The sequence below is a fragment of the Struthio camelus genome, chromosome 21 (genome assembly GCF_040807025.1).
Source record: "Struthio camelus isolate bStrCam1 chromosome 21, bStrCam1.hap1, whole genome shotgun sequence".
Lineage (NCBI taxonomy): Eukaryota > Metazoa > Chordata > Aves > Struthioniformes > Struthionidae > Struthio > Struthio camelus.
The window spans coordinates 2305022-2328754 of NC_090962.1; the positions used below are offsets into that span (position 1 = coordinate 2305022).

Sequence of the window (23733 nt, forward strand, 5' to 3'; positions counted from 1 at the left end):
GTATGAGACCAAGAACTCCGCTTGACTCAAGTGTGTTTCATGTTGTTAGCCTATTTAGTTTTACTTAAGTTTCGCTAGTGAAAGCAAAACTTAACCTCTGTTTTGTGGGAAATCCCAATTCTGCATGCATTTAATGTAACTTTAAAAGCTTCATTTGAAGCCTGTACGCTTCAGTTTAAGTGCTGCTGTTATATCAGTAATTCCAGTCTACCACCTTTTCTGTAAATGATAAAGCCCTTAGAACAGCCTGTCTTTCCTTTTAGCATGTAAAAGGAAAACTGTTTCTAAGCCAAAGCTCTCATTTCAGCCGCCTGGATAAAGGTTTGGCAGTGCTGGTCAGAGAACGGGAGACGGACTTGGTTATCATTGAAGGCATGGGTCGTGCTATCCACACAAATTATTACGCGGCTTTGAAGTGTGAGAGCCTCAAGCTTGCCGTTATCAAAAACTCCTGGCTTGCTGATCGTCTTGGAGGGAAAATTTTCAGTGTCATTTTTAAGTATGAAGTGCCATGTAAATGATATGTTTCTGGCAAGCTGTGTGAACAGGAGCAGCAGAATGGACTTGCACTAGTTTTACTTTAACTGTAAAGAATGTATTTTTATTACAACAGGGAAAAGAGTTCACAGGAAATTCCATATTTATATTGTGCTTTTGTGACTTAAAGCAACAATATGATTCATTATATAGTATACACATTCAAATATATATATGTATATCACTCATTGTTTATTTTGGTAAGTGTTTATTTTAATGCTGCAGTATTTGTGATGAAAAGACTTTATTTTTTTGTTCTGTGGGACATTCATATAGAAATATATTTAAACGTCAATGAAATCTTTTATACAGCTCTGCCACCAATGACATGGCCTGTACCAAATAGTTTTTAAAGTGCTGAAAGAATTTGACGTTGCATTTGCCATGTTAGCTTTTAAAGTTATCTAAATTGTTTCATACTCTTTGCGGTTTTTTTGGTTAAAGGATTGGTTCACTTGCTAACCTAACAAACATTGCTTAAGCAGTATTTAAAATAGAACTGTCATGATCTGAGAGCATAGCAGATATCTGAACAACGGTAGTTTACCAACGCGTGGAAGAACTCCTAACTCTACCACTTCCACTGTTTGTCAACAGTCAAGAACAGTCAAGGATGGGGGGGGGAGGGTGAAAAAATATTCTGCACTTAGACCTTCTTAAGTTCTAATCACTGCTGAATAATTTAGTGTATCTATCTAAATTACCTGCAAAGTGAATCTGTACTGCTTTATTTAGGAACACCTAGCTGTGTTCCTGTCACAGGTGTGTTTGTTAGTTTGTTACCTTCAGTTATTTAATGCTGGGACTGATAGGAATTAATGTTTTTGTTCATGCAGTGCAGTTAAAACCACTTCTAAATAATTGAATTCCCCCCCCCCCCCCCCCCCCGGGGCCATTGGACGTAACATACATAAATGCAGTGATTTAACTCTTGGTTTGCAAACCAACACGTGCATGATTCAGTCATTCCAGTTCTCATATGAGAACAGCAGCTTAACTGGAGAACTGTGTAATATGCAGTTGAGAGAAAGCTTCTCCATGACTTTCAAAGAGTCTTCTTTGAAAGCAAAAGAAGAATCTAAAATGCTCATTACTCACTGCAAGAACCCTTGCCTGGTAGACTTGTTTGTAGTTTTTTTTTTTTTTTTTGGACTAATTACTAAACTTCATGCTCTAGTACTGTTGGATTTTAACTGTGAATCTTTTTTTTTTTTTTTTTTTCCTAAGTGACTGATCAGCTTAATTAGGACAAACTATCCTCTATAGCTAAACAGGTGAACTTCTCATCTTATGATTGTAAATTTACAGAGGCTAAATGCTTGCCTACTCAGAAAAGTGGTCCAGGTCTTGCATCTCTAAGTCCAGTACTGTGGACTGTGATCTCCTTTTCTCTGGTTTTAGGTGATTGAAGAGAGTACAGTTAAGTAAGTCCTGCATGTGTGGGGGGGGAGGGGGTTGGTTAATGCAACTGTTATGCAGCTATCCCTTCTGATTCAGAAATGACCTTCACACTGACCAGCATGTTCCCCCTAGAAGAGGGGGAAAAGTACAGCCTATTTATAATTAAAACATTCAAGAGGCAGCTGTTTCTTGTTTAGAACAGTCACGTGAGAGCTTTAATTTTCAGAATTTACCTCATACTGTAATTAGTAAGCAGAGGCTTCATAATAACCTATTCCAAGTCACTCCTGCAGGCATTCATGTATTTACTTACACAGTAAATGCTACACTTAAATATGAATCCAGCACCTTAAACATCTTAATTTCCCTTAATTTTAACTGTTACACCCAGATTACCTTCTATCCCTTACCAATTTAGATTCCTCCAAGCCCCTTAATTCTGATCAGAAGTGCTGTGTGTGTTTGTAGTTAGGAAACTAACATTCTAGCCTTGCCAAAAAAACCTATTTCTGTGGTGATGTAGTTCCTATGAAATATATAGGATAAAAAACTAATACATGCCCTTTTCTTAAAGTTTTTTTTGTTTAAGCAGTTGCCTTCCCTGAAGTCTCTTGGCTTTGTCTTGTATTTTCTTTTATACGTAAACGAGTGCACACTTCTTCTGTGAAAATGGAGCAACAAGATTTCTGAAAAAGAAAGGGAGAGGAACAGAGGGGTGAGACATGCTGTATGATAGAATCTGCATTTTAAACATGCACAACCTATACAAAAAAAGGGATAGAGAACAAGATGCACATGCTGGACTGGGGTTTTATTTCCATGCATTATTGTGCTTGTCAGAGACTTAAGAATAGCTATTCTTGAGAATAAACTTGTTATTGATGATTTACTCTCCTCTGTACATACTCAGCTTACATACTCATACTTGGTGCTGTCTAGGAATTATGGTAAATGTTTCTACTTAATGTTTCATTTAGGGACTTTTTTTTAAAACTTTGTTTACTAACACACATTCTAAACTATGAAATTTCAGAGCTCTAACAAATAAATACATGGAATTTTCCTGTCCCTCCCCCCCACTTTCCTTAGGAAAAAGCAGGCTCACTAAAGTCAGAAGTCTAACATTTTCCACAGGAACACTGGTGCCTAGCTTGCCTATGGTAAGCAGAAGGGAGGCAAGGAGTAGGACAGGCACTAATGACTGTCACCTACCTTTACATGCCCAGCAGTATGTCTGCTTTTATTTGACAGCTCCACTACAGCTGCAATCACTCCCAATGCAAGGCCCATTGCAAGCGTAAGAAAGAGCCCACCTAGAGCTTGGGGCTGCAGAGGACTCCATCTGTCTCGACTTTTTTGAAGGCAGCTGCTCTCCCACCATTTGTTACGCAGATAGTCAAGATCACCTGATTCACGCAGTCTGAGGACAGCAATGGAGAGCTTCTTAGTCCATAGGGATGCTGGAAGTAGTAGAATGAAAGTGAAGAATATAGGACAAGCCATATCTGCTTTAATGTTTTTAGCAATCTGCCTGCTATGCTACCAAGCTGGGTTAGCTGTGTGCTGCTTCCCACCTTTCAGAGGGTCATTCTGCAAACAGAATGCCATGGAATAAGAAAAGTGCCTTTCTTATGTAGCAACCATTTCTATACTATCCATAGATATATGATAAAATGACAGAGTAAAGCATGTATGAAACATACAAGCGATAAGACTCACAACAAAACAAGCTGTCTGCCCTTCTAAATACATTAAGAGCTCTTCTGCATTACCATGGCCAAGGAGGAAAAAAAAAAATACAGAATCCAATGACACCATTGGTAGTTGGAATTTTTTGCATCTATTATAATTCAAAGTATGAGTCAGTGAGTGCTAGTGATTGATTGATAATTCATCCATTGAATGAAAGCACTGGATAGCAGGGTTACAGATATGCTCATACTATATTATTAGTTTTAATGCATGGAAAATGTCTTGAGTTTCATGACTTATCCTTGCCAGGAAGGTGTCTCTCTGCTCTGTCAATCTGCTACTACAAGGCCATGAAATCCAGGTGAAGTGGGACAATTGTGCACAATGACTAACCCTTTGTAGTGGCAATGCCAAATCCTCTGGCTCCAATAACTTCAGGGGCCCTGATCAAATTGCAGTGCCTGGCTGCCGCAAGGTCTTGAGAGATCGATTCACCAATAAAGGCATAGTTTGATTCCATCACACGTTGAACTGCTTCCTGGTAGGTTTTGACTAAAACATAGTCTCGTCTCTTGTCCATATATTCATAGATCAGCTGATGGATAGGATTCTTGGAATTCTGCAGCCCAAAAATACAAGTGTCAAACTGAAGTGTAAAATAATATGTGGGGGGAAAAAAAAAAAATGCATGCATGTGCAAATCAGAGTACTTAAGCTAGTTCCCTTTGAGCCCTCTCTACTGAAGACTAGCATCGAGCTAGCACAGCTTTCCTCTACAATACAGTATTACAGTGTTATAAATAGTAAGTATCCCCCTGCACCAAAAAAAAAAAACCACAACTTTGCAGACATCCAGTTAATGTAACTCGAAATCTAGGTCAGTCCTTTTGTTCAAGGTACACAAGGCTCACAGTAAAGCCCTGAAGACTAGCATCATTGTCTTAACACAAAACGCACTATAAAAATACAACCCTCTGCGTGCTTTTTCCTCTGAGAAAAGGTGAAAGAAGACTAAACAAAACAGCAGATATCAATCATGTTAATTAAAATATAATAGGAAAAGGATGCTGTCTACAGTGATGAAGGCAGTAAAAGAACCAATAGAGGTAAGCTGAACAAGTTGGGTGCGGTTTAGCAGTTCTAAGGCATGTGTGTATGTTCACAATTAGATTCTCTGCACCTTGAAGAAGTAGAAGGTGGAGGAGCCGTCCAGTGTCCCAAACTCAAGTTCCCTTTGCTTCACAAGATCTTCAAAAGTCTGGATTGGAAGCTGTTCACTCCCAGAGCTTAGCAGAGCGGTGAAGTTGGCAATGTAGGCAGCCAGCAAGGCTATGGTGAACAGCCACCAGATGGCAGCAATGACCCTCACAGAGAGCGCTTTGGGCCGAGGGGTGACACCTGCACGACCAGAGAGGAGTCAATAAAAAGTATAGGAGGTGATGCACAGTAAGAGAGACCAAAAACTTTAGCTCCATGACTCTTCAGACTTTTTTATATAAGGGCCAAACTTCAAAACTTGCCCTGCAGATATTTAGGGAGTACACAAGCCTGAAAAGACCTACTAAGGCTGGTTGGAACAGCATCAAAACTGCATGCAGAGTTGAAGCAACATCAGTAGCCAAAAACACTCTGCTCTCCCAGACAAACAGTGCAATGGTTATCTTGACATCTCCTAGAGCAATTGTTACAGCAAAAAAATATCCAGTCCTAGGCTGAAGCAGCTATCTGTACACTTCCAGCAAACTTAACTCCCCAAACTGAGAGTTTTGGTGCTGCCAGCTGTCCCAATTTGAATGTCTTCTTCTTCGAAAGGACCCCAGCCCAACAGCACAACATGCCAGTGTTACAGACAAATGAAACTTGGATATGCAGTCATCTAACAGAAACATATAACTCCCAGAGCCCATGTATTGCAGACCTCCCAGCTCACCTTGCAGTGCCAGTGCTCCTGCTCCAAACCAGAGGCTATTTAGGAAGGTGAAGTGGTTTTCTTCATTCTTTGGCTCATTCCACTCACAGGGGCTCAGTCTGTGGGAAAATGACAAGATAGAACCAGACATGCAGAAAAAGAAATCCTGCAGTGAGACTGCAACGGTGCACATAGCCTGGAAATACTCTTTCCTTCCTTGGCAGGTCCTCCTTTGCTTATGTCTCAGTTTAAGCAATGCAAAGTGTTCCAATTCAATGGCTCAAGTACTTTGCACTAGTTAAGGCTCAGGGGGCTCCTGTCACAGGTTTGTCAGATGCCTTCTTCCTCAGTCATTGAGTAATATGTCTCTGTTCCTTCATAACAGGCTGAAGACTGATTCTTACTGTGCCTAAAGGTAGAAAAGCAGCAATAAGAGCATCCGTTCAAGGTTGCAGCTGCCGTGAGCTGCAGTGCAGCCTGATCAAGACAAGAGGAGAAGGCTGATTCTCCTCTTCCCTGCTCCATAGGAGGGAAGAGAGGAGGAGAGAGAGAATTTCTTCCACAAAAGTCAGTGCAGGATAGAGTGCATAAAAACACACTAGCAGAGAATAGTTGCACATAAAAACATGGTCTTAGTTCAAGGCAAAGAAACTGACTTCAATGATGGTGAGGGAGAATGGCCAAAGAGCGAACACACGGCCCTTTTAGCAACTCTGGATATAATGCACATCAAGAGATTTTGATCCCACTTCTTTACTGTAAGAGTGGTTGATCATTGAACACTGGAACAGGTTGCCCAGAGAGGCTGTTGGAGTCTCCATCCTTGGAGATGTTCAAAACCTGACTGGATATGGTCTTGGGCAGCCTGCTGTAAGTGACTCTGCTTAAGCAGACTGAGTTGGATCAGATGATCTCCAGAGGTCACTTCAAACCCCAACTGTTCCGTGATTCTATGGTGCTATCCATGGGGCAATCCTGCTTTTACTGCTCTCTCTAACCTGACATGACTTAAGCTTTATTAGCCATGGTTCTGGACCAGTACAGAGCGTTCCTCTATGCAAAATGCACACTGGTACTTTTTTTAGATCTGCAGTTTATTTGTAGGTGGGAAAGCAGCTGTCTTGAGAAAGGCTGTGAAAAAAAATCATTTTTACCTGGCAACAAGAAAGAGGCAGAGGCATGTCAGCACATAAGCAAATAAGAGGCCAGTCCAGGTCTCCTTACTGAAGGGAGCCAGGAAGTGGAAGAGAGGTGTCTCCTGAGAGATGGTATCCTTTCGAAGCAAGATTCCAATCCCAGTCTGTAGGAATGGTGTGGTGAAGGAGACCACCTCTTCCCTTGCTGATGTGACTGTCAAGGGAGCCACTGCAATGTCTGCTTCCTGTAAGACAGGGAAAAAAACAATCACCCATCCAATGTACTTTATTTCTGTCACACAGATAGAATGCTTCCCAGGCTCAATGGGCAGATATCTACAGGGCAAAATCCTTTCTCTGTCCCACTAGAAAGCTATCATCTTAGACTGTGAGCTCTGTGAAAGAAAATAGTTGTGTGTTTTGCATTATTCACAGTGGGGTGCTGATTAGTACATGGGGCTTCTGGTTTCCTACAAGACATGCAAGTAGTGTCACACACAAGCTGAGACTGCACTGTCAACCACATTGGTTTTGGCAAAAAAAGAACAATACATGTGCCCCTTCTGATTGGAACAACTACATGAATGACAGCTGGACACTGAATTCAGAGGAGCAAAGAGGGTTTAATATCAAATATTACCAGCAGTTGACAGAATATTAGCAGTAGGAAACAGCAAATGATTCGATAAGATGCACATTTTCAAATCTCCTTGAAGAGTCTAATGGATTACCTTTCTGAAAGAGGCCTGCTTTTTCCAATCATCAACAGGCTTTTCCTATTTCCATGGTTAAATTCCCTAAGTGTGACCCTTTTCCTGGAACAATTGTATCTGTTCACACAGAGAGATTATTGGAACGTGAAGAAGGTAATGAAACGTTAACACACTCTGGTTTATGATCAGCACTAATGTAGGCTTTTAAAAATTGTCAGATAAAAGCCACTACATCCTTCCACCTATCAGTAAGGAATGGAGCTCGTCTCAAGCAGATTTCACCTAATGGTTAAACTGAAGGCAAGTTTTCCTTAAAGACATTAGCTTTGTCTCATTAATGAACTAAGATGTCTGTGCAGACTCTCAGACTGCAGAGAAACACAGGACAGTCTCTGAGACAGGACAATCACCACACCAGAAGTGCCTTGTTGTAGCAGTGATTCTTGCCATGGCCATGCCATTTTTTAATTCTGTTCCTTAGCTTCCAAACTAACAAACTACAAGCTAAACTAACTACAAAGCCCCTTGCTAGTCATCAGTTCTAAACAAAAGACAGAATGACTCCAAATAGTCCCTGAGCAAAATATACTGAAGCCCAGGTGCCTGCTGGCACAGTTCTTTCCTTGTTAGAGCTGTAGTTCCTCAAACAGATACATTGAAAGTTACCTGTCTCATGATCTCGCCAATCATCCCTGTCCAGTTGCCTTTGGAAGAGATGGCACCGTACTGCCCATCTCCCACCACCTTCACCTTATAGTTGAAGTGAAGCATTGCAGCAAGCGCTTTCAGTAAATCAATGCAGTATCCCTCCAGTTCTGCACTTCTCACCATGGCATAGGGATCTTCCTGCGTGTAGAGGGAAACACATGGAAGTACACACTTTCAACAGTCTCCAGTGCAACTAATGGTAAACTAAACCATTTTTTCAGCAAACCCTCCCCCCAAAAATCAGTCCCCATATTATCATGGGGAAAACATATCCAAACCTACAAGATATTCACTGGAGTTATGTGTCACCACTAGTCCTCCAGCAGGGGAGCTGTGTTCTGCAAGCCGCACATACCAGAGAAGCAACCAATAAATATATATTATACATAATGGATAAATAAATATAATAACCAAAACTTCTCAGTCTAGAAGCCCAAATGCATTTTGTTTGGTCCATCAAAGCATTAGCTGAGCATCACCTGCAGGTGCAGGACCTTGACAAAGTCAGGAAAATTTACTGCAAAGCCTTCTTCCGAATGGTCCTCCTTGTTTGGTGCTTGCAAGGCATTTCCTTTCTTACAGCCTGCTTTTAACTCCTGCACACATGATCTTTATTTTATGATATATTATCAGTCTTTCTGCTGTAGGACATAACAACTTACAGGTAACATGACAACTGTTAGACACAGCTAAACAGAGTAAAGAGGTCTGTCTTCACATAGCAGGCTTTTATAGAAGTGCATTCTCAGCCTCTTTTATGGGCTGAGCTTGCTAGTGCTTGAATCCTCCCATTGCAAACTGCAGACACCTTGTACTTCTGCACTATTGGGTGAGCACTCTGAAAATACTGTATGTGACGAACAGGGGTGCCAGTGTCAAAGTCAAAAAAAGAACCTGCAAATATATGGATGGAACATTGAAAGTGAGGTATAATCCCAGCCCTGCCATTGTCAGTGTTGTGTCACTCTGCCTTACCAGGATTGTGGTGACAGTCAAAGTTGGAAGATCCTCTTCTGGCCCTCCTGGGTCAGTGCCCTGCAGGTCAAAAAATTAAAGAAATAATTGGATTTCGAAAGTCTCAGACATGGCCCTACTGAGTTGGGGCTTATATTATTATCTGACGTCTGGGGCTTTTGTTTTAAGTCAGCTATAAATCTGCCCCCAAAATCTGCAACAATTCATCTCATCACTACTCTACCTCGTTCATGCATCACTGTTCCCTGACAGTAATTAATAACTCATGAGCATTTCATTTCATTGTATGTTGCCAGCATACTTTGTCCAAATAAAAATCACTTTAAATGTTGTCACACTTCTTCAGATACACAGTGCATACAGTCTTCCAAGGAGATTAATTTATGTTGCAGACAAAACAGCTAGCAGCCAATTAAGGCCTCATTAGAGAGCAATTCCTGAAGACACAGAACATCAGGGAACCTGCGATGAGGAGGACAGAAAACAGGAATTCACTACTGCATTGAATGCTGGATTAAAGAGTGCATCATCCAACCTTGCACAATCACACAACTCATGTAATGGTTTCTCATCAGAACAACTTCAGAACACTTCAAACTTTTATCAGTAAAGCTGTCTAATTCTGTAAGACTTGTTGATTTTAAGTGTATCTCTTTTCTAAAATCATCAGATAAATTTCTAGACAGAGTGAGAGAGCTTGTGTGCATACTACAAGATCCGCCAAAGAAGTTCTATTTCTGGCATAAGTTAAACAAACTTATTTCTCTCTTAGGGATGGAAGGACTTCAAGGGATGAGCTTTATCTTTGAAGCTGTGATCAGAAGTTAACTAATGCAGGGTGTTCTGGAACCAGTATTGTTATTGTCAGAAGAGCTACAACTTGCTGTTAGACCAAAGTCAAAACTACAGCCGCATTTCTTTTCAGACCTTTTAAAAACATTTATACCTACTGATCAAGAGGGTGAATAGAACAAAAGACAAAAAAATCCTAGCCCCTCACTTGGCCCCATCAATTATTGAAGGTTCCAAAATGGTTCTTAAAAAATCTCAGCAATGTGCTACAATTTTTGTAAATACATCAGAAAGGTAGCAGCATGGCTTGAGATTGAGAAATGAGCTGACATTCAGGAGACCCAAGTTCTGTTTCTACCTAGGCCAGACCCAAGTTCTGTTTCTACCTAGGCCATTTGGACAATTCCATTCACCTCCCTACACTACCATGACCCAGTCACCCATCATTTTTGATTGTAATATCTTTAGAATATATACTGTCTTGCCTTTGGTGAATATCTACATGTTAAAGCAGACTGTATTTTAAGTGACATGTGCCATCCTCCTCCTACAAGTCTGAGGAAGCTTCTCCCCTAAATACCTCTTTATGTTGAATACGAATTTGGGGGAGTTAAAAACATCCTAAGAACTAAAAATGGTATCTCTGCATGCTCATATATATCTGTGTGGTTGTCAGTGCTAAGGAGTTTATAATGATCATAAGCAAAGGAATAACTCTGAGGTTTAAATTCTATAGCCATGAAGCCAGGGCTAAAGGCAGATTCCTCCTCGGGGCATGACTGAATTTTGAATATGGAAAAAAAATTCAAATTATAAAGAAAACTTACAGAGAGATACAGACAGACTTAGAAATAGGCATGAAAAGTACATTCAAAAATCATAGCTCTTTACAGGTGAAAAGCATTTTAAAACGTAAAACTTCCTCATGTATGCCTTCATTGGTAGCTCTGCACCAATAAACTTAGACATACCTTACTCACAGCATCATCATTCTTGGTAGTTCCTGGAAAAAAACACAAAAAAAATCAACTTCTTGCAACACTTACATTTATAGCTTCTTACAATTTAAGTTTCATAAACTCATTTCATATTGTACTTACATAAACAGAATGATTATCCTTGACTCACAAGCTCATAGTGCAGTTGACTCACAGCAATTTTGTCAAGTTTATTTCCTCATTCACAGAACAGCATTAATTAAACCAAAGCAGAAATATACATAGCCAAAATTTAGGCTGTGTAAGTTTCTAGTTGCAACTTAATTATTACGGCTCTCACTCGTACATTGAAGAATGAATTCTGGAGAACTGCACCCTTTTTGCCCCCCAACAGGATGAAAAGCCAGCTGTCCTGCTACTTCACAACACCAAGATTCACTCTTGTCTCCTGCAACACCTTGCGTACGCCCCTAAGGAAAAAAATTCATCACCATTAAATTTCATTACTGGGTTTTCTTGTTTTTCCCTTCCCCTACTGATGATAGGTTCCTATTGTCAAAGCAGCCAAAGGAGGCCATCTTGCAACCACTGGGACAGAAATCCTTCCCCACCACATCCTTTTGCATCCCCCCACCCCAAATTCTAAGTACTCTGACTTTTCACTCCTGTGAGTAGGGAAAATTAAAGCCTCCAAAAAGGACTATGAGCAAAACCAGGAAAAACAGTGACAGCACTAAAGAAAGAGGGATCAGGAAGCCTGTCTTGTGTTGCCTTTTCATTGTGCCCCATCAAGAAATAGACAGCAAAGAAAGTCAATCAAACTAGCAAAGAGTTTAAGTGTACTGAGAGACAGCACAGCCCTGTAGACAGCACTGGAGTGAAAACATCAGGGACTGCTGTCAAATCTGCCACTGATCTGTTCCATATTACTTCTCCTTTCTGTACCTCAGTCTCCCATTTGTAAAACATAGTAGGTAATGATACCTTGCTTTTGGGTAAGAACTCCACAATTCACCTGTAAAAGTATTATTATTGAGGTTAACCATGCTTCTGGTTCTATTCACTGCTCTGATGCACAACTTGCCATGTTAAATTATTTGATCCTCAGCCTCCCTTCTCATAACAGTCAGGAGAATACCTCACTTCCCACCCAAACTTCAGGAGGGCTATATTAAAATGATTGAGGTGCAGAATTAAAACCAAAATATAACTCATTAACTGCCCAGAATGTTTTTTCTAGAATATGTGCATATATTACTGCTTAGAATCAAAGAATTAACTATCTAAAAGCAAAAGGCCAAAATCCCTCAAGCAAAAGCTTTTAAAGATCTTTCATTAAGTATAATAAAAATCATTCATTATGTATTATTCATTCTTTGGTTCTGCGTTTTCTGGTCTTTTGCGGAACTCTACTTTATTGCAAAACAAAACCTGCTTTTTTCCTCTTCAATACAGTTCTCCATGGGAGCTGGAAACCTTCACAAAGGAGTTCTCTTGTCTCCCTTTGGAAACTCTTTAGAGCCAGTAAAAGCTGGCTCCTTTCTGAAGACCTGTTAGGGTCTCTTGGAAGAAAACAGTTTGTACTGAGGGTTTCAGCTCCCCCACAGCGGCACTGGATGCAGCTGTTCAAAGCTCTATTGTAAGAACTACCAACTCCTGAAAAGACCATAAGTAATCAAGTAGCAGCACTAACTCAAAAGTTCATGGCAGTGACATTTCTCAAAAGCCAAGTACGTATTGTGAGAATTTTTTGTGAAAACACACAAAAACATAACACAAAGAAAAGGGGCTCATCCCTCCACTCTCATCCTCCAAAGGCTGCAGCTGCAGGAAATAACTGTGCTAGCAAAAATCAGCCTTGTCCTTACTCCTTCTGCGTGGGGGTTTGCCACACTAATGACTCTGAGCACAAACAGCCTTCTAATGGGAGACAACTCCTTGCTTGACATGATGTGAAAAAGCTTATAGCACTGTTTAAAAACTGGGCACCACATCCCAATTTTCTACCACCTTTTCCCTGTCTAGTCTAGCAGACTTGCCCGGCATCCTTTGCCAAAGCTTCCGTTGTTGCAACTGCTGAACAGGAGGATTAGCTGAATTAAAAGAAGAGGCAATAGGTCAGGTGAATTATAATTCTGGAGCACACTTGGACATTCAGGATAAGAGTATGAGAGAATTTCACCATTGTCACTGAAGTAAAAGATTGAAGTATGTGAAACCTGAGCATGCTAGGTGAACAGCCGCTACCATAGCTATGCGATTACCAGCTTCAGCTAAATAGGACGTGCATGGGTGAGATGGACAGGTAAGGCAGCAGAGGAAGTGAAGGTGCTCTACTTAGCCCTCTAAACAGAGAGCCAGTTTCTGCCTCCCAGTAATTCTGTAAGCCTAAACTACTCCTTAATCTGAGTTTGGATGCCAGGCATAGAATACCCAGAAGCCACAGTAGGATTGAAACAATAGCATTTGTTGTTCTTCAGCCCGCAGCAGTTGCAATCCCCAGAGAAAAGAGCAAGCTTGCCAACTCCTCACACAGAGTAAAGTGTCATCCAGCCAGCTGATCACTGTGCAGAAATCCAGGCCAAGCTCCTATTACTATCCCCTAAACTCCTTAGGGGAAATGCAGTGTTACCTTTTGGCAGCAAAAAGACTTGGGGCCTCACTGAGTTGCCAAATTCAATGCACTAAATTCCCCTCTTCTTCCCAAAGCATGCCGGGAGCGGAGGGGCTAAACAAGTAACATGAAAAACATTAACAACAGGAACAAGTTAATCAGCCTAACTTGCTGTAATTCAAGGGACGATAGACTCTAAAAGAGTACAGCTTTAACCACAACAGTTGTGTTCAAGGACATCCAACCTCCCTGTTCCAAAGCTTCTTCACCCTCACTGATCACTGTAATCTGGTTTACAGCCAAAACATGACAGAGTCACAACCAGCATTACAAGTTATAACAAGGTAGGTTCTGATGGTGTCTTAATAATCAAATCTACAGCCGAATTCCTACGTTTAAGATAGAGTCCAGTAGGCACTAGCAGTTAAAGAATGGAAAAATTAATACACTGCAAAGAAGAACAAAACCACATTTGGATGCAGCCAGCATTGGTGGATCAAATGTTGCTCTCACCTGTCTGGCTTGATTCTCTTAGGAGCAGCACGGTTGTAATCACACAGAGCATGAAGTGAAGACCTTTGTCCATTGGAGCACAAATAACTCGTGCCTAGAGGGCACTTCCTGCTAGAGATGAAAGGCAAGTAGTTAAAGCTGGTTTTTTGGTTCATTAGGGCTGGGTAAAATGTCAGAATATCTTGGATGTTCTGCATTTCATTCTGGAGGGTCCCAGTTCAAACAAAGGTCTGCAAGTGAAAACACAATCACTTCTGAGACCAGGCATAACAAATACCAAAGAAGAGGTTCTGGCAAAAATTCCACTGCAGCAAAAAGAATGCCACAAACCTATAAAGTGGATTTATCCACTGGATGTTCTTGCACTTTTTTCTCTTCCAGTTGGCTCTGTGATGTAGCCAGTTGAGGCATTGGATAAAAGAAGCTTATCAGCAGTTTCTGTTGAAGCCCGATTGTTTTTGGCTTCACTCAGAGTTGCAATACTCCTGTAGATCACACCTCAGTGAAGAAACAGACTCACATTTAGGGGGGCTTAAAAACAAATGCTAATTGCACTTTATGTTTGGGCTGCAGATAGCAGAAGCGTTCACATCATTTTGGTGACAATGAAATGAATCAGAACTGCTTCGTCCTGCACCAATAGGCACGAGAAATTATTTTTGAAGCCCTCTTTTCTCTCAATCCTACTCTACTGAACAAAGGCATAGAGGCAGCGGGGAGAGGCTGAAAAACAGCATACTTCACTCAGATTACATACTGTTAACTTCTTCATTTCAAATTGTATAACAAAATTTCTGTAGGGCTTGAAATAATTATACACTTGTCATTGAAAAACAGCAACAAAAGAAAGACTACCAATGCCACGTCTCAAACTACTGCAGTATTTTCCATTGCATTTGTCATCATAGTGCCAAACATGGCTCAGAACGCCATTACCCCAGAAACTATGAAAAATGTATTTTAAAAATGCCCTAGAGAACTCACCATTAAAGAGACTAATCAGAAAAAAAAAGATGCTACAGTATGGTATTACTTGCTTCTGACTGAGGTGTGCAAAAATACCTAAGAGAGAAGATGCTTCAGTTAACCTTGTCTATTCAACTTTTAGGAAACTCCTCAAAACTGTACTATGAAAACTCTTGACATTACAAAGCCTCAGTGGCTTCCCACACTCATTTTTTCCAGGTTTTCCACCTCCACATTAAGAAGAATAAGAGACGCTGGATAACATTGACATAAAGGATTCTTTCAAGGTTAAATTTAAATGCTATTCTTTTTGTTGTTGTTGAAAAAAAAAAAAAAGCTTCATAATGGAGATGATACTGTTAAAAGATCAAAGGAGAGGACTGACATTTGAGCTATGGGTCAGCCTTGATTTTCTAAAAAGTAATTGTAGATAATACAGACAGACTGGAGCTACTGTTAGCTGTTGCCAGAGCAGCACATGAACTGAACAGCTGAATCAGTTACCAATGCACATAAAAGAAAAAGTAGCAGTAATCTTCAGATTAAACCAGCCAGGAAATGCTTATTCTCTGGCAGATTTTACCTGAAAATTACTGCTATTTTTGTCCTTATAGTTGGGCATATATAATAAAATATTTATTTCAAGTGACCTCCCCCACAAAAAGCTAATCAGAGCTGGTAATAAATTGCTTGCATCACCTTGAAAAGAAATCAGTTTTTAACACACTGGCTGGCTTACTGTCAAGAAGAACAAATAGAGCCTAAATAAAACGTGGGAAAAAAAATTGCAAAAGCAAATACATTTCCCTAACTCTAATTTAGTATTAGAATCATTTAACGATGAACAGAATCAGTTAAAGAGAGAATATTGGGGAGAGGGGTAGCTAAATTACTTTGCTAAAACCAGCTCTCTCACTCTTGAAGCTTTTCACTCTATTAAAACGTAACCAAAAAGACCTGTCAATACTACCCCTCAACCATTTTTCTGCATGCAGCGCTGAACGAAGACATCAGTACTAAACAGAGCAGTGGAAAAGAACAGCCATCAACCAGGAAGGAGATAGCTTGTTGCACACAGGATTTAATCCTGGTCAGCTAGAACAGCAGCAGCAGGGATTCAAGGCAGCATCTCACTTACAGCAACTCCTTTAGCCTCTCCTAGTTTGCACTGGGTACCAGCAGAAGAAACGCGATGAACTGGCACAATGGAACTGCTGGAAGAGTGAATGTTCACAGGCATTCACACTATTATAAAGATAAAAGAGAGGGAGGAGCCAGGCTAAGTGGCTCCTGCAGGAAGTACATGCCAGCTAGTACTGCAAACTCTAGGGGCACCTTGGTTTTTTGGAAGAGAGGAGGAGAGCACTCCCAGCCAGAGGACAATGTATGGAAGCAATTTAGTTCAGCAGCTGAATGCTACATTGAGACTCAGAAAATTTGAATTCTATTACTGACCTACTGTGTGGTTTTGTAAAAGTGCTCTTTCTACAGCACTGTGTCTTACCTGGCTGTGCCCCTCTCTCCTGTCTATTGATACTATAAGCCACTTAAGGAAGAGGCTTTCTCCACTCCGTGATTGTCTCAGGAGGTAGTTGGGGGATTCACCAATGACTAAAACAAACAAACAAAAAAACCCAAACCCAAGTACTGGCACACATCAATCAGTTATCAGCTCAAACTCACAAAATCATTCCAGGATTTCTCACAGTGCTTAGGGAGCTGAAGGGAGGCCTGAGCTTCAAGACAAACAAATCCCTGGTCTAGCTTGTTCAGACCTCTTCAATATACAGGCACAGAATTAAGTGAAATTCTTGTTCCCATCTTCCTTCCATCTACTAGTTTCACTTCAAAAGTACGCTGAAGTACAACCCTGAGAAGTGGCTGATTCTGTTGGGTCAGGTCATTTATAAATATACCCATTAAGGCACTGTTAAAACAAAGCAGCGCCTTCACAGGAACTCAGCACAGAGCACACTATTACAGCTCATCCCAGAGGGGACATAGAACATGCCCACGCTCAAATAAGTAACAGAACTTTACTCCCCACTTGACTTTGAGCGCTGTTCAAGATGGAAAAATCCCCAGCAGCCTGAACAGCTTCATCTTCTTAATAAAGCTTTTCCTATATCTGCTGCTGAGTAAATCAATATTAAACATCAACATAGCTTGTCTTCTACAGAGTCAAAAATTGCTCATATTTCAATTAAAAACACTTAGAAGACTGTATGTGGTGATGCCTGCCCTAACAGAGCTCAAGGGCTTAAAGCTTGCTGCAAGAGTTCTTGGATCACTTTTAATGCACTTCAGAGCATGGTATAAATCATTCTGGCAATATAAATAATGACAAGATACTAAGATATATTCTAAATAGAAGTATAGAAAGATAACTCTGTTCTCTCTACAGGACCACATCACAAAGAGTCATGAAAGATCCATTCACCTTAGACTTCTCTAAGATACTTGGATCTGTTCACAGGTTTTTTTCTTGGTGCTATCTTTAGTAGTTTGAATGTGACTTCTTTCATATTCTTAGAGAATAAGTATATCCTAGAGATTCTGGTAAAGGATTGTATGCAGGGGAAGTTGTAAAAAAAATCTGTTTGATCAGCTGAGGTTTCCAAGCTGGTTTTCATGAATATTTTCTAGACTTTAATAAGATGCACATTACATATATGACCTTTCACAGCTGGCAGCTAATGAGTGCTAATAGAGTACTAAGTTTGCCTATAGGCAGCTGAAAGTATCTTAGCACTGGCAAAATCAGTTCTTAAAGATACAATCGAGTATCATCAGTGTTCTTAAGCACTAAGTTGGAGGAATATAAATCCCAAATCCAACTATGTGTAATAGATTGCTTGTACTCTGGAAACCTTGATATCCTAATCTTACAGTTTAACGAAATGAAAAACAGATGGGACACGAGTCTGAGTCCTCACAGGAAGAGCTCAGGACAAGGGAAGATATTTGCTGCTTCTATACAAGCCAGTAAGAATAGATACCACATTGCTTCCTGTAGGCAGCATTATGGATTTGATTGATGATTATTGTTCCTCAAACAGGTATATGAGGACCAAATGCCTTGGTGTTAAAAACCTTACAAAAGCAACCCACGCTTATTATGCAAATTTCACTGACTTATTACCTATCGCTAGAACGAACCTTCACATTCGTAAATCAAATGGTATCAAATTAGAAATAGAATAAAATTATTGATCATGTCGCTCTTCACAGCAAAAGAACACTTCTAAATACCTTGAGTAACGTTTTACTCAATTACTGACCTTCTTGGAAGAAGGCTGATTTCAACTGCTCTTGTTGCTCTTTTCTCCGAACTCCTAGTGTAGTTGCATCTCTGCCATAAGCTTTCTTCACATCTGCAGCCAGGCTCTTGTTCTGTTGCATGACACCCTGAACAGAGCACAACAAACCAATGCTTGTGCAGTGTTTGCAAGGGCTTCTGGCCTAAATGTGGATGCCTCCCTCCCATGGATCCCTGAGTGCTGCACTACAGCAGTATAGTTATGGTAAACATTTGCAGCTGCTATATAGCAACCAGTGATTACTGCAAAGTGCAAGTAACTGGCTTAGCAGTTGGCACGCACTGGCCATTGTGGTTTTACCCTCAACTTGCATGTTTGTTGTATCCATCTGCCACTTCAGGTGTCGGGGGGGAGGGGATTTCTGTTTTTTCATCTTGGCCATCAGTGTATGGATGGCACAGAAGATTTGCAAGAGAATAAGAGTAGAGAGGTAAAATGAAAATCAGTGCTGCTAGGAGCCCTGACTACCACTTCTGTTACTGATAATTTTCATTGCTTTCTTTACCTCTTTAGACAACACCTTGCATGCTGATCAGATCTGAATAAGCAGCGTCCCTCTTCCTCCAACAAGACAGGAACTGCTTATTAAACTTCTGCTATTCAACAGTGTAGGCACCATGAAATAAATTCCATTCAGATAAATAAACGGACACATCATTAAAGGTCTTATGCGGTGAAACAAAACAAGTTGCCAAGGCAGTTTCTGTTAACTTGCAAGCAGGAGGACAAAATTCATGTGTACCATAGTAATTTAAATCCACACAGTTTGTCAAAAATGTGAACACAGATAAAAGTTAAATGCTACGTGACACTGCCTTCTGTGAGGTGCGTTAATTTAATGAGTACTGCTAAATCAATTGTAAGATAATCTGATTATGAAACTTGGTCTTTTCAAAGGGAGATAAATAGCCCTTTTAAACATTATCAGGCCTTTCACACACTGATTTGACACAAAAAGCTTAAAACAAGCCTCTAACTTTCTAAAGCTGTCAAGTTGTGTGTGCTTTCTAGCTTTAGGGATAAAAAAGCTGCAACATCCTGCAGCCCAAAACTAAAATGTTACAGACTGTCTTTGCGTCTAGAGAATGTTAATGAAATTTTATTTGTGTTAGACACAATGCAAGACTGATCTTGGCATATCACACATTCTGCTTTGCTGATCTACCTTTTTTTCTTCAGAGATTCCAAAAAATATTGCAGGTTTACTTCAGTGCATGTTCCAAACCTCTTTTTCCCCCACAAACCTCAAGGGCCTTTCATCGAAATTGTGAAAATAAGCAGATCAGAGCCAGGATGAAAAACTGAACAGTACTTTTAGACAAAACACACTGAAGATCATTTAAAAAGACTGAATCAGAAAAATTAAGCCTCCACTCCCAGGCCCCATTGCTATGTCAGGATCAAATCATTAGCTATAATTAAATTAGCCTGATACTTTGATATTTCAGTGTTGATATGCTTATGGCCAAATGATACTAACACGAGAAGCCAGGAATGCCTTTCAGGCCCTGCAATCCACAAGGAGAGTATGCACTAAGTAACATACACATTCACTGTGCACTTTGCTGGGACAGGAGGAGAATAAACTGTATTTTTGAATGAGACTAATCGAGAGCAAATTTCTGCTGCAGAGAGCAGTTCTCTACAACATTCACTGCTCTGGCTGTAACAGAATGGATTAGGTCCTTGGATTACATCTGTTCTGCTACGAATTACATGGAACCCCCAAGAATTTTCATCTAGAGCTGTCACTGGCCCTGCCAAACAAAGGCACCACTTCAAAACTATCCACGTGCAGTGTATCACACAACAATAGGATGCCAGTCTCCACCCATGTTTTGGTGGACCTGCAAAAATTTGAGCAGGATCTGAAATGGCTACTACTCTGAAAAAGGGTAAAATGAAATGTTATCCGCTAAACAAATTTTAAAACAAGAAGGGAAAGAATTAACCATGTTTGCATACCACACACTTCTAGACAGCATGCACAAAGTGTTATGTCATAGCTAAATAGTCAACAGCTGGAAGGTTAAATATGTTTATTTTAGCAGTGTCAGGTGGTTTTACAAACAGATTTATAGGCTTTGCACTATGCACAGAAGAATTTTTGTAAACAAAAGCAAAATATCCTCTCAGAAGGGAATCTATGCATCCTGAAAATATCCTCTCAGAAGGGAATCTATACATCCTGAAAATAAAATTAAACCTCTGTTTCTCTTTAAAACACAACATAGTAAACATTATTCTCCATCATTGATAAAATGTGCATCTATAATAAATGACATAATAATTCTGGAGGTGGAAGAAACCAAAAATAAAAAGGGGTAGAAAAAATGAATATTCTATTTAGGTTGGTATTTAATTCTAAATATGTCCATCTAAAAAATTTAAATATATCTTTTTAAGAACATATCATTGAAAATTTTGTATGGCAGTGCAATACAGAAAAAGTACAATTCATCCAAAAGGTGCTATGTACAGCAGCATTGTTAAAATACCATAAAGAAGGGGTGGTTCTGTTTCAAAGGAAAGACTAGCATACTTTTTAGCCATTTTGGAGTTGAAGTCAGAAGATATTTCCTGTCTGTTTTATTAATTTCCTTCTCTCTCTTGGCTCTTTTCCATAGATTAGGTTTTGAAACAAGAAACAGTCATAGTTCATTTTAAGTGTCTGTATGTGTGCATATATAATATATGGGTGGACATATATACATGCATACACACACACATATATGTGTGTGTGTGTGTATATATATATACACACACAAACTTGATTAAAAAGAAAAATCATTGTTTTGGAACATGGTGAGAGTTATCCTCTTCAAAGAGTGAGGCAACGTAGATTTTTCACTGAAAGAAACTGGACAAAGATAGAAGATGGACTTTATTTACTCTCATTTAGGTACTATTAATTCAGGAAACAATTACACTGCAATTTTGACTGTCTTCCAAAGAGGATACACTCAGATGCCTCAAATTCTTCCAAAAAATAAAACAGAACAGGAAACATGATTTTAAATCCAGCAAAATTTACTTTAGCTGTTGTTATCATCATAAAGATGTTTATCTACCTGTAGGAAGCAATCACTTAAATTAGTAAAGAATGCAAGTTTTGCACAGAGTAAATTGCAAGTGCAAAGCAGTGGTCACAGACAAAGGAGGCCAGATGGAAAGCTGGAAAAAGTGCAATAAAAAAAAAAGTCAGATCATTAAGACTGTTAAAATACCAGCCTTTGATTTCATTTGGTTGTTCTAATTCCACAGATTGTTGGCAAGTCTAAAACATTCATCTATTCTTTTGGAGTCATGATCTTAATTATCTTCACTATCAAGGGAAGACAAGGATGCATTATGCCATATGCGAACATTCTGTGCCTCTTAGGTCACTACATTTTGTCTTGACAGGAGTGTAAACATCAACTTACTCAGTGCTTCCCAGAATTACAATTTCAACATAAAAAAGACCTCTGTGTCAGTGTTTTCAGTCTGGTTCTTAGGCTGGGATGTAAACACCGTAGGAGAAGCTACATCCATACAAACACCTTTTACAACACTGCAGGCTCCCTCTGGATTTCCTCTCTCCTCAATGGGACTCCCACTGAGCTGGCCTAGGCTTTGCAACCGCTGTCTCTCCTGAGCTTGTTTGGCCCTGTTGGCAATGTATCGTACCCTACTCTGACTCCGAGATGAAGACCTGCGAAGGAGTCCCAAGCTCTCCCCTTCCTCTTCAGATTCAGTTGGATCAAGACTAGTGGGGGAAGTGATATCATTTGCTTGCTGAAAGGCTGTCAGCTTCTTTAGCTGCTCAGTCAACTCATCCTGGGATTTGACTGAGGGTCTGAGGCCTGAGGAGCGGCGCTGCTCCCGCATTGATCGAGTGACAAAACTCCTGCTGATGCTCCGGTATTTGCTTTCAAAAGTGCATACGATATCATCAGAGGTAAGGTCTCCAAGACTTTTGGATTTTGCCTGGCTATTCCCAACCTTATCTTGCGCTTTGGATTTGAGAGAAGATTGTCTGAGACTTTCCATGTACAACCTGCTCCAGGTTTGCCTTCTAGGGATGGATGAGAATGCATCTTGAGAACACCTGGCAAGAGGCCGTGGGCATAATTCATCCACTGGCAGCTGGCCAGACCTCAGATTAGGATTGGATTTGCTCTTGCTCACCATTGGCATCTCGTTACCTGATGCGGTAGCAGATCGTGGGCGCATACCCTTTCTAACAGCAAGGGGCTCCAAATTTTCATGACGGATGCCAAGATCTGGGAGGCTTTTTCGAGTCAGGTTGGGCAGGGAGAGATCTATCACAGTGTCATTGGAGGACATGCTAGAAGAGGAAGACATGCTGTCACGGTGACTGCTGCAATCTAGCTTGCTCCAGATCCGGTCATTAACAGTGGCATCAAAATATACTTCTGCTGCTGGAGACAGGCTACTTAGATTTTTTATTAAGGCTGAGGAGTCTGACATCTTGTGACCTTCACTCTTTGACTTCCTTACTAATAAATAAGAGCTGGTTTGAGAAACAGAAACACCTGGAGCCTGTGCAGACTGGGCTTTCTGGAATGCACCTGGAGGCAAAGCTAGCTGTGTGCAGTTAATGACACTGTTATGCTGCAGTGGGACAGCTGCTGCACCAAGCTTTTGGCCTTTGCATTCAATGATGCTTTTCACGTCTGTTAATACCTGACCTGGCTGGTCATTTTGCTTCTGGCAGTTCTCAGCAGCTTGGTCAGCAGTCTTACCTGCCACTACCAGCCAGGCTTGTTGAGGATGCACTGCCACACTAAACTCATCTTCAGCATGACTGCATGCTTGTGTCCAACCATTTTCTTCTTTGAGACATCTTGCCATACTTGCTCTCTCATCTTCTTGGACTAATACACTTCTGTTAGCTGCTGCTGTGGTTACCTGCACTTGGTCTTCTGTAGCCAAATTTGTTCTTTGTTCTTTAGTGTATAGAGGTTCTTCAGGCTGATTGTATGGGCTGCTTTCTTCTGATTGAAAATCAGTGGAACGATCAGATGTAGACCCTTTTTCAGAATCGCTGTAAGGAGCAACGGGTAGAGGGAAGAAGATGGTGGCATGTTGGTTTTCATTGGCAATACTGGGCTCTTCAGTGATAGTTTCTAGGCTGCATAAAGAAGTGATTGACCTCTGTATTGAGAGCTGGCAGATATCTAATTGGGAGATATGAAGGAGACAGGAAAAAGAAAAAAACAAGAAAAACAGAGATACAAGGTTAATCAGTTATTACCAATTCCAGTTTAGCTGAATATTCATTCTTTACATCCTTTTGTTTTAAAGTAGCAGTGGAAATATCAGTCACAGTTTTTTAAATGACTTTTATGATTTCAAGCGCCAATAAAGGCAGTAAAAGTAAAAGCTCATTCAGTTTGAGCTATCCAACAGCCACGTGGCTTTTGAAAAATCTCAGTCCATGCTTACTAGCAAAGTATGGTTTTCCTGATTGTGCATATTCAAAGAATGGTACTAGTACATTTCTTAGCGCCCTT

General features: G+C 40.3%; 3 protein-coding genes across 7 annotated transcripts in view; 1 reads left to right on the forward strand and 2 right to left on the reverse strand.

Annotated features, from left to right (window-relative positions):
• PANK4 (pantothenate kinase 4 (inactive)) overlaps positions 1–2828 on the forward strand; it is a 28476-nt gene extending 25648 nt beyond the window's left edge. For 2 of the 3 annotated variants that reach the window (XM_068915964.1, XM_068915966.1), the window contains exon 19: positions 308–2828. In XM_068915964.1, coding sequence (XP_068772065.1) covers positions 308–521 — 214 coding nt within the window. In that variant the 3' untranslated portion in view covers positions 522–2828. The remainder of the gene's footprint in view (positions 1–307) is intronic. The other variant, XR_011135773.1, reaches the window with a different exon arrangement.
• LOC104141947 (probable glutamate receptor) lies at positions 709–16144 on the reverse strand. 3 transcript variants are annotated; one of them, XM_009671603.2, is made up of 11 exons: positions 16033–16144; positions 13929–14036; positions 10835–10866; positions 9072–9131; positions 8055–8234; positions 6694–6920; positions 5561–5658; positions 4811–5028; positions 4024–4249; positions 3151–3398; positions 709–2624 (listed from the first exon to the last, which is right to left on the reverse strand). In XM_009671603.2, exons 2-11 carry the CDS (start codon positions 13999–14001, stop codon positions 2523–2525), a joined length of 1464 nt encoding a protein of 487 aa, XP_009669898.1. In that variant the 5' UTR covers positions 14002–14036; positions 16033–16144; the 3' UTR covers positions 709–2522. The 3 variants fall into 3 exon arrangements, with proteins under 3 accessions (XP_009669898.1, XP_009669899.1, XP_068772077.1); XM_009671604.2 differs by having other exon boundaries at positions 13929–14039; positions 16033–16118; XM_068915976.1 differs by lacking the exons at positions 13929–14036; positions 16033–16144 and adding an exon at positions 10964–11094.
• Positions 16145–16295: 151 nt separating this feature from the next.
• The window catches only part of PLCH2 (phospholipase C eta 2), a 143299-nt gene continuing 135861 nt past the window's right edge, over positions 16296–23733 (reverse strand). Inside the window, exon 26 of the mRNA XM_068915963.1 lies at positions 16296–23397. Coding sequence (XP_068772064.1) covers positions 21656–23397 — 1742 coding nt within the window. The 3' untranslated portion in view covers positions 16296–21655. The remainder of the gene's footprint in view (positions 23398–23733) is intronic.

What these genes read in the sequence shown, in the direction of transcription:
- LOC104141947 (XM_009671603.2), bottom strand. Translation starts at nt 14,001, where the DNA reads ATGGACAAAGGTCTTCACTTCATGCTCTGTGTGATTACAACCGTGCTG. An exon ending in AAGAGAATCAAGCCAGACAG is followed by an intron (nt 10,867 to 13,928) that starts GTGAGAGCAACA and finishes GTTTTTTTCCAG; the next exon opens with GAACTACCAAGAATGATGAT. An exon ending in TGACTGTCACCACAATCCTG is followed by an intron (nt 8,235 to 9,071) that starts GTAAGGCAGAGT and finishes CTCTACACGCAG; the next exon opens with GAAGATCCCTATGCCATGGT.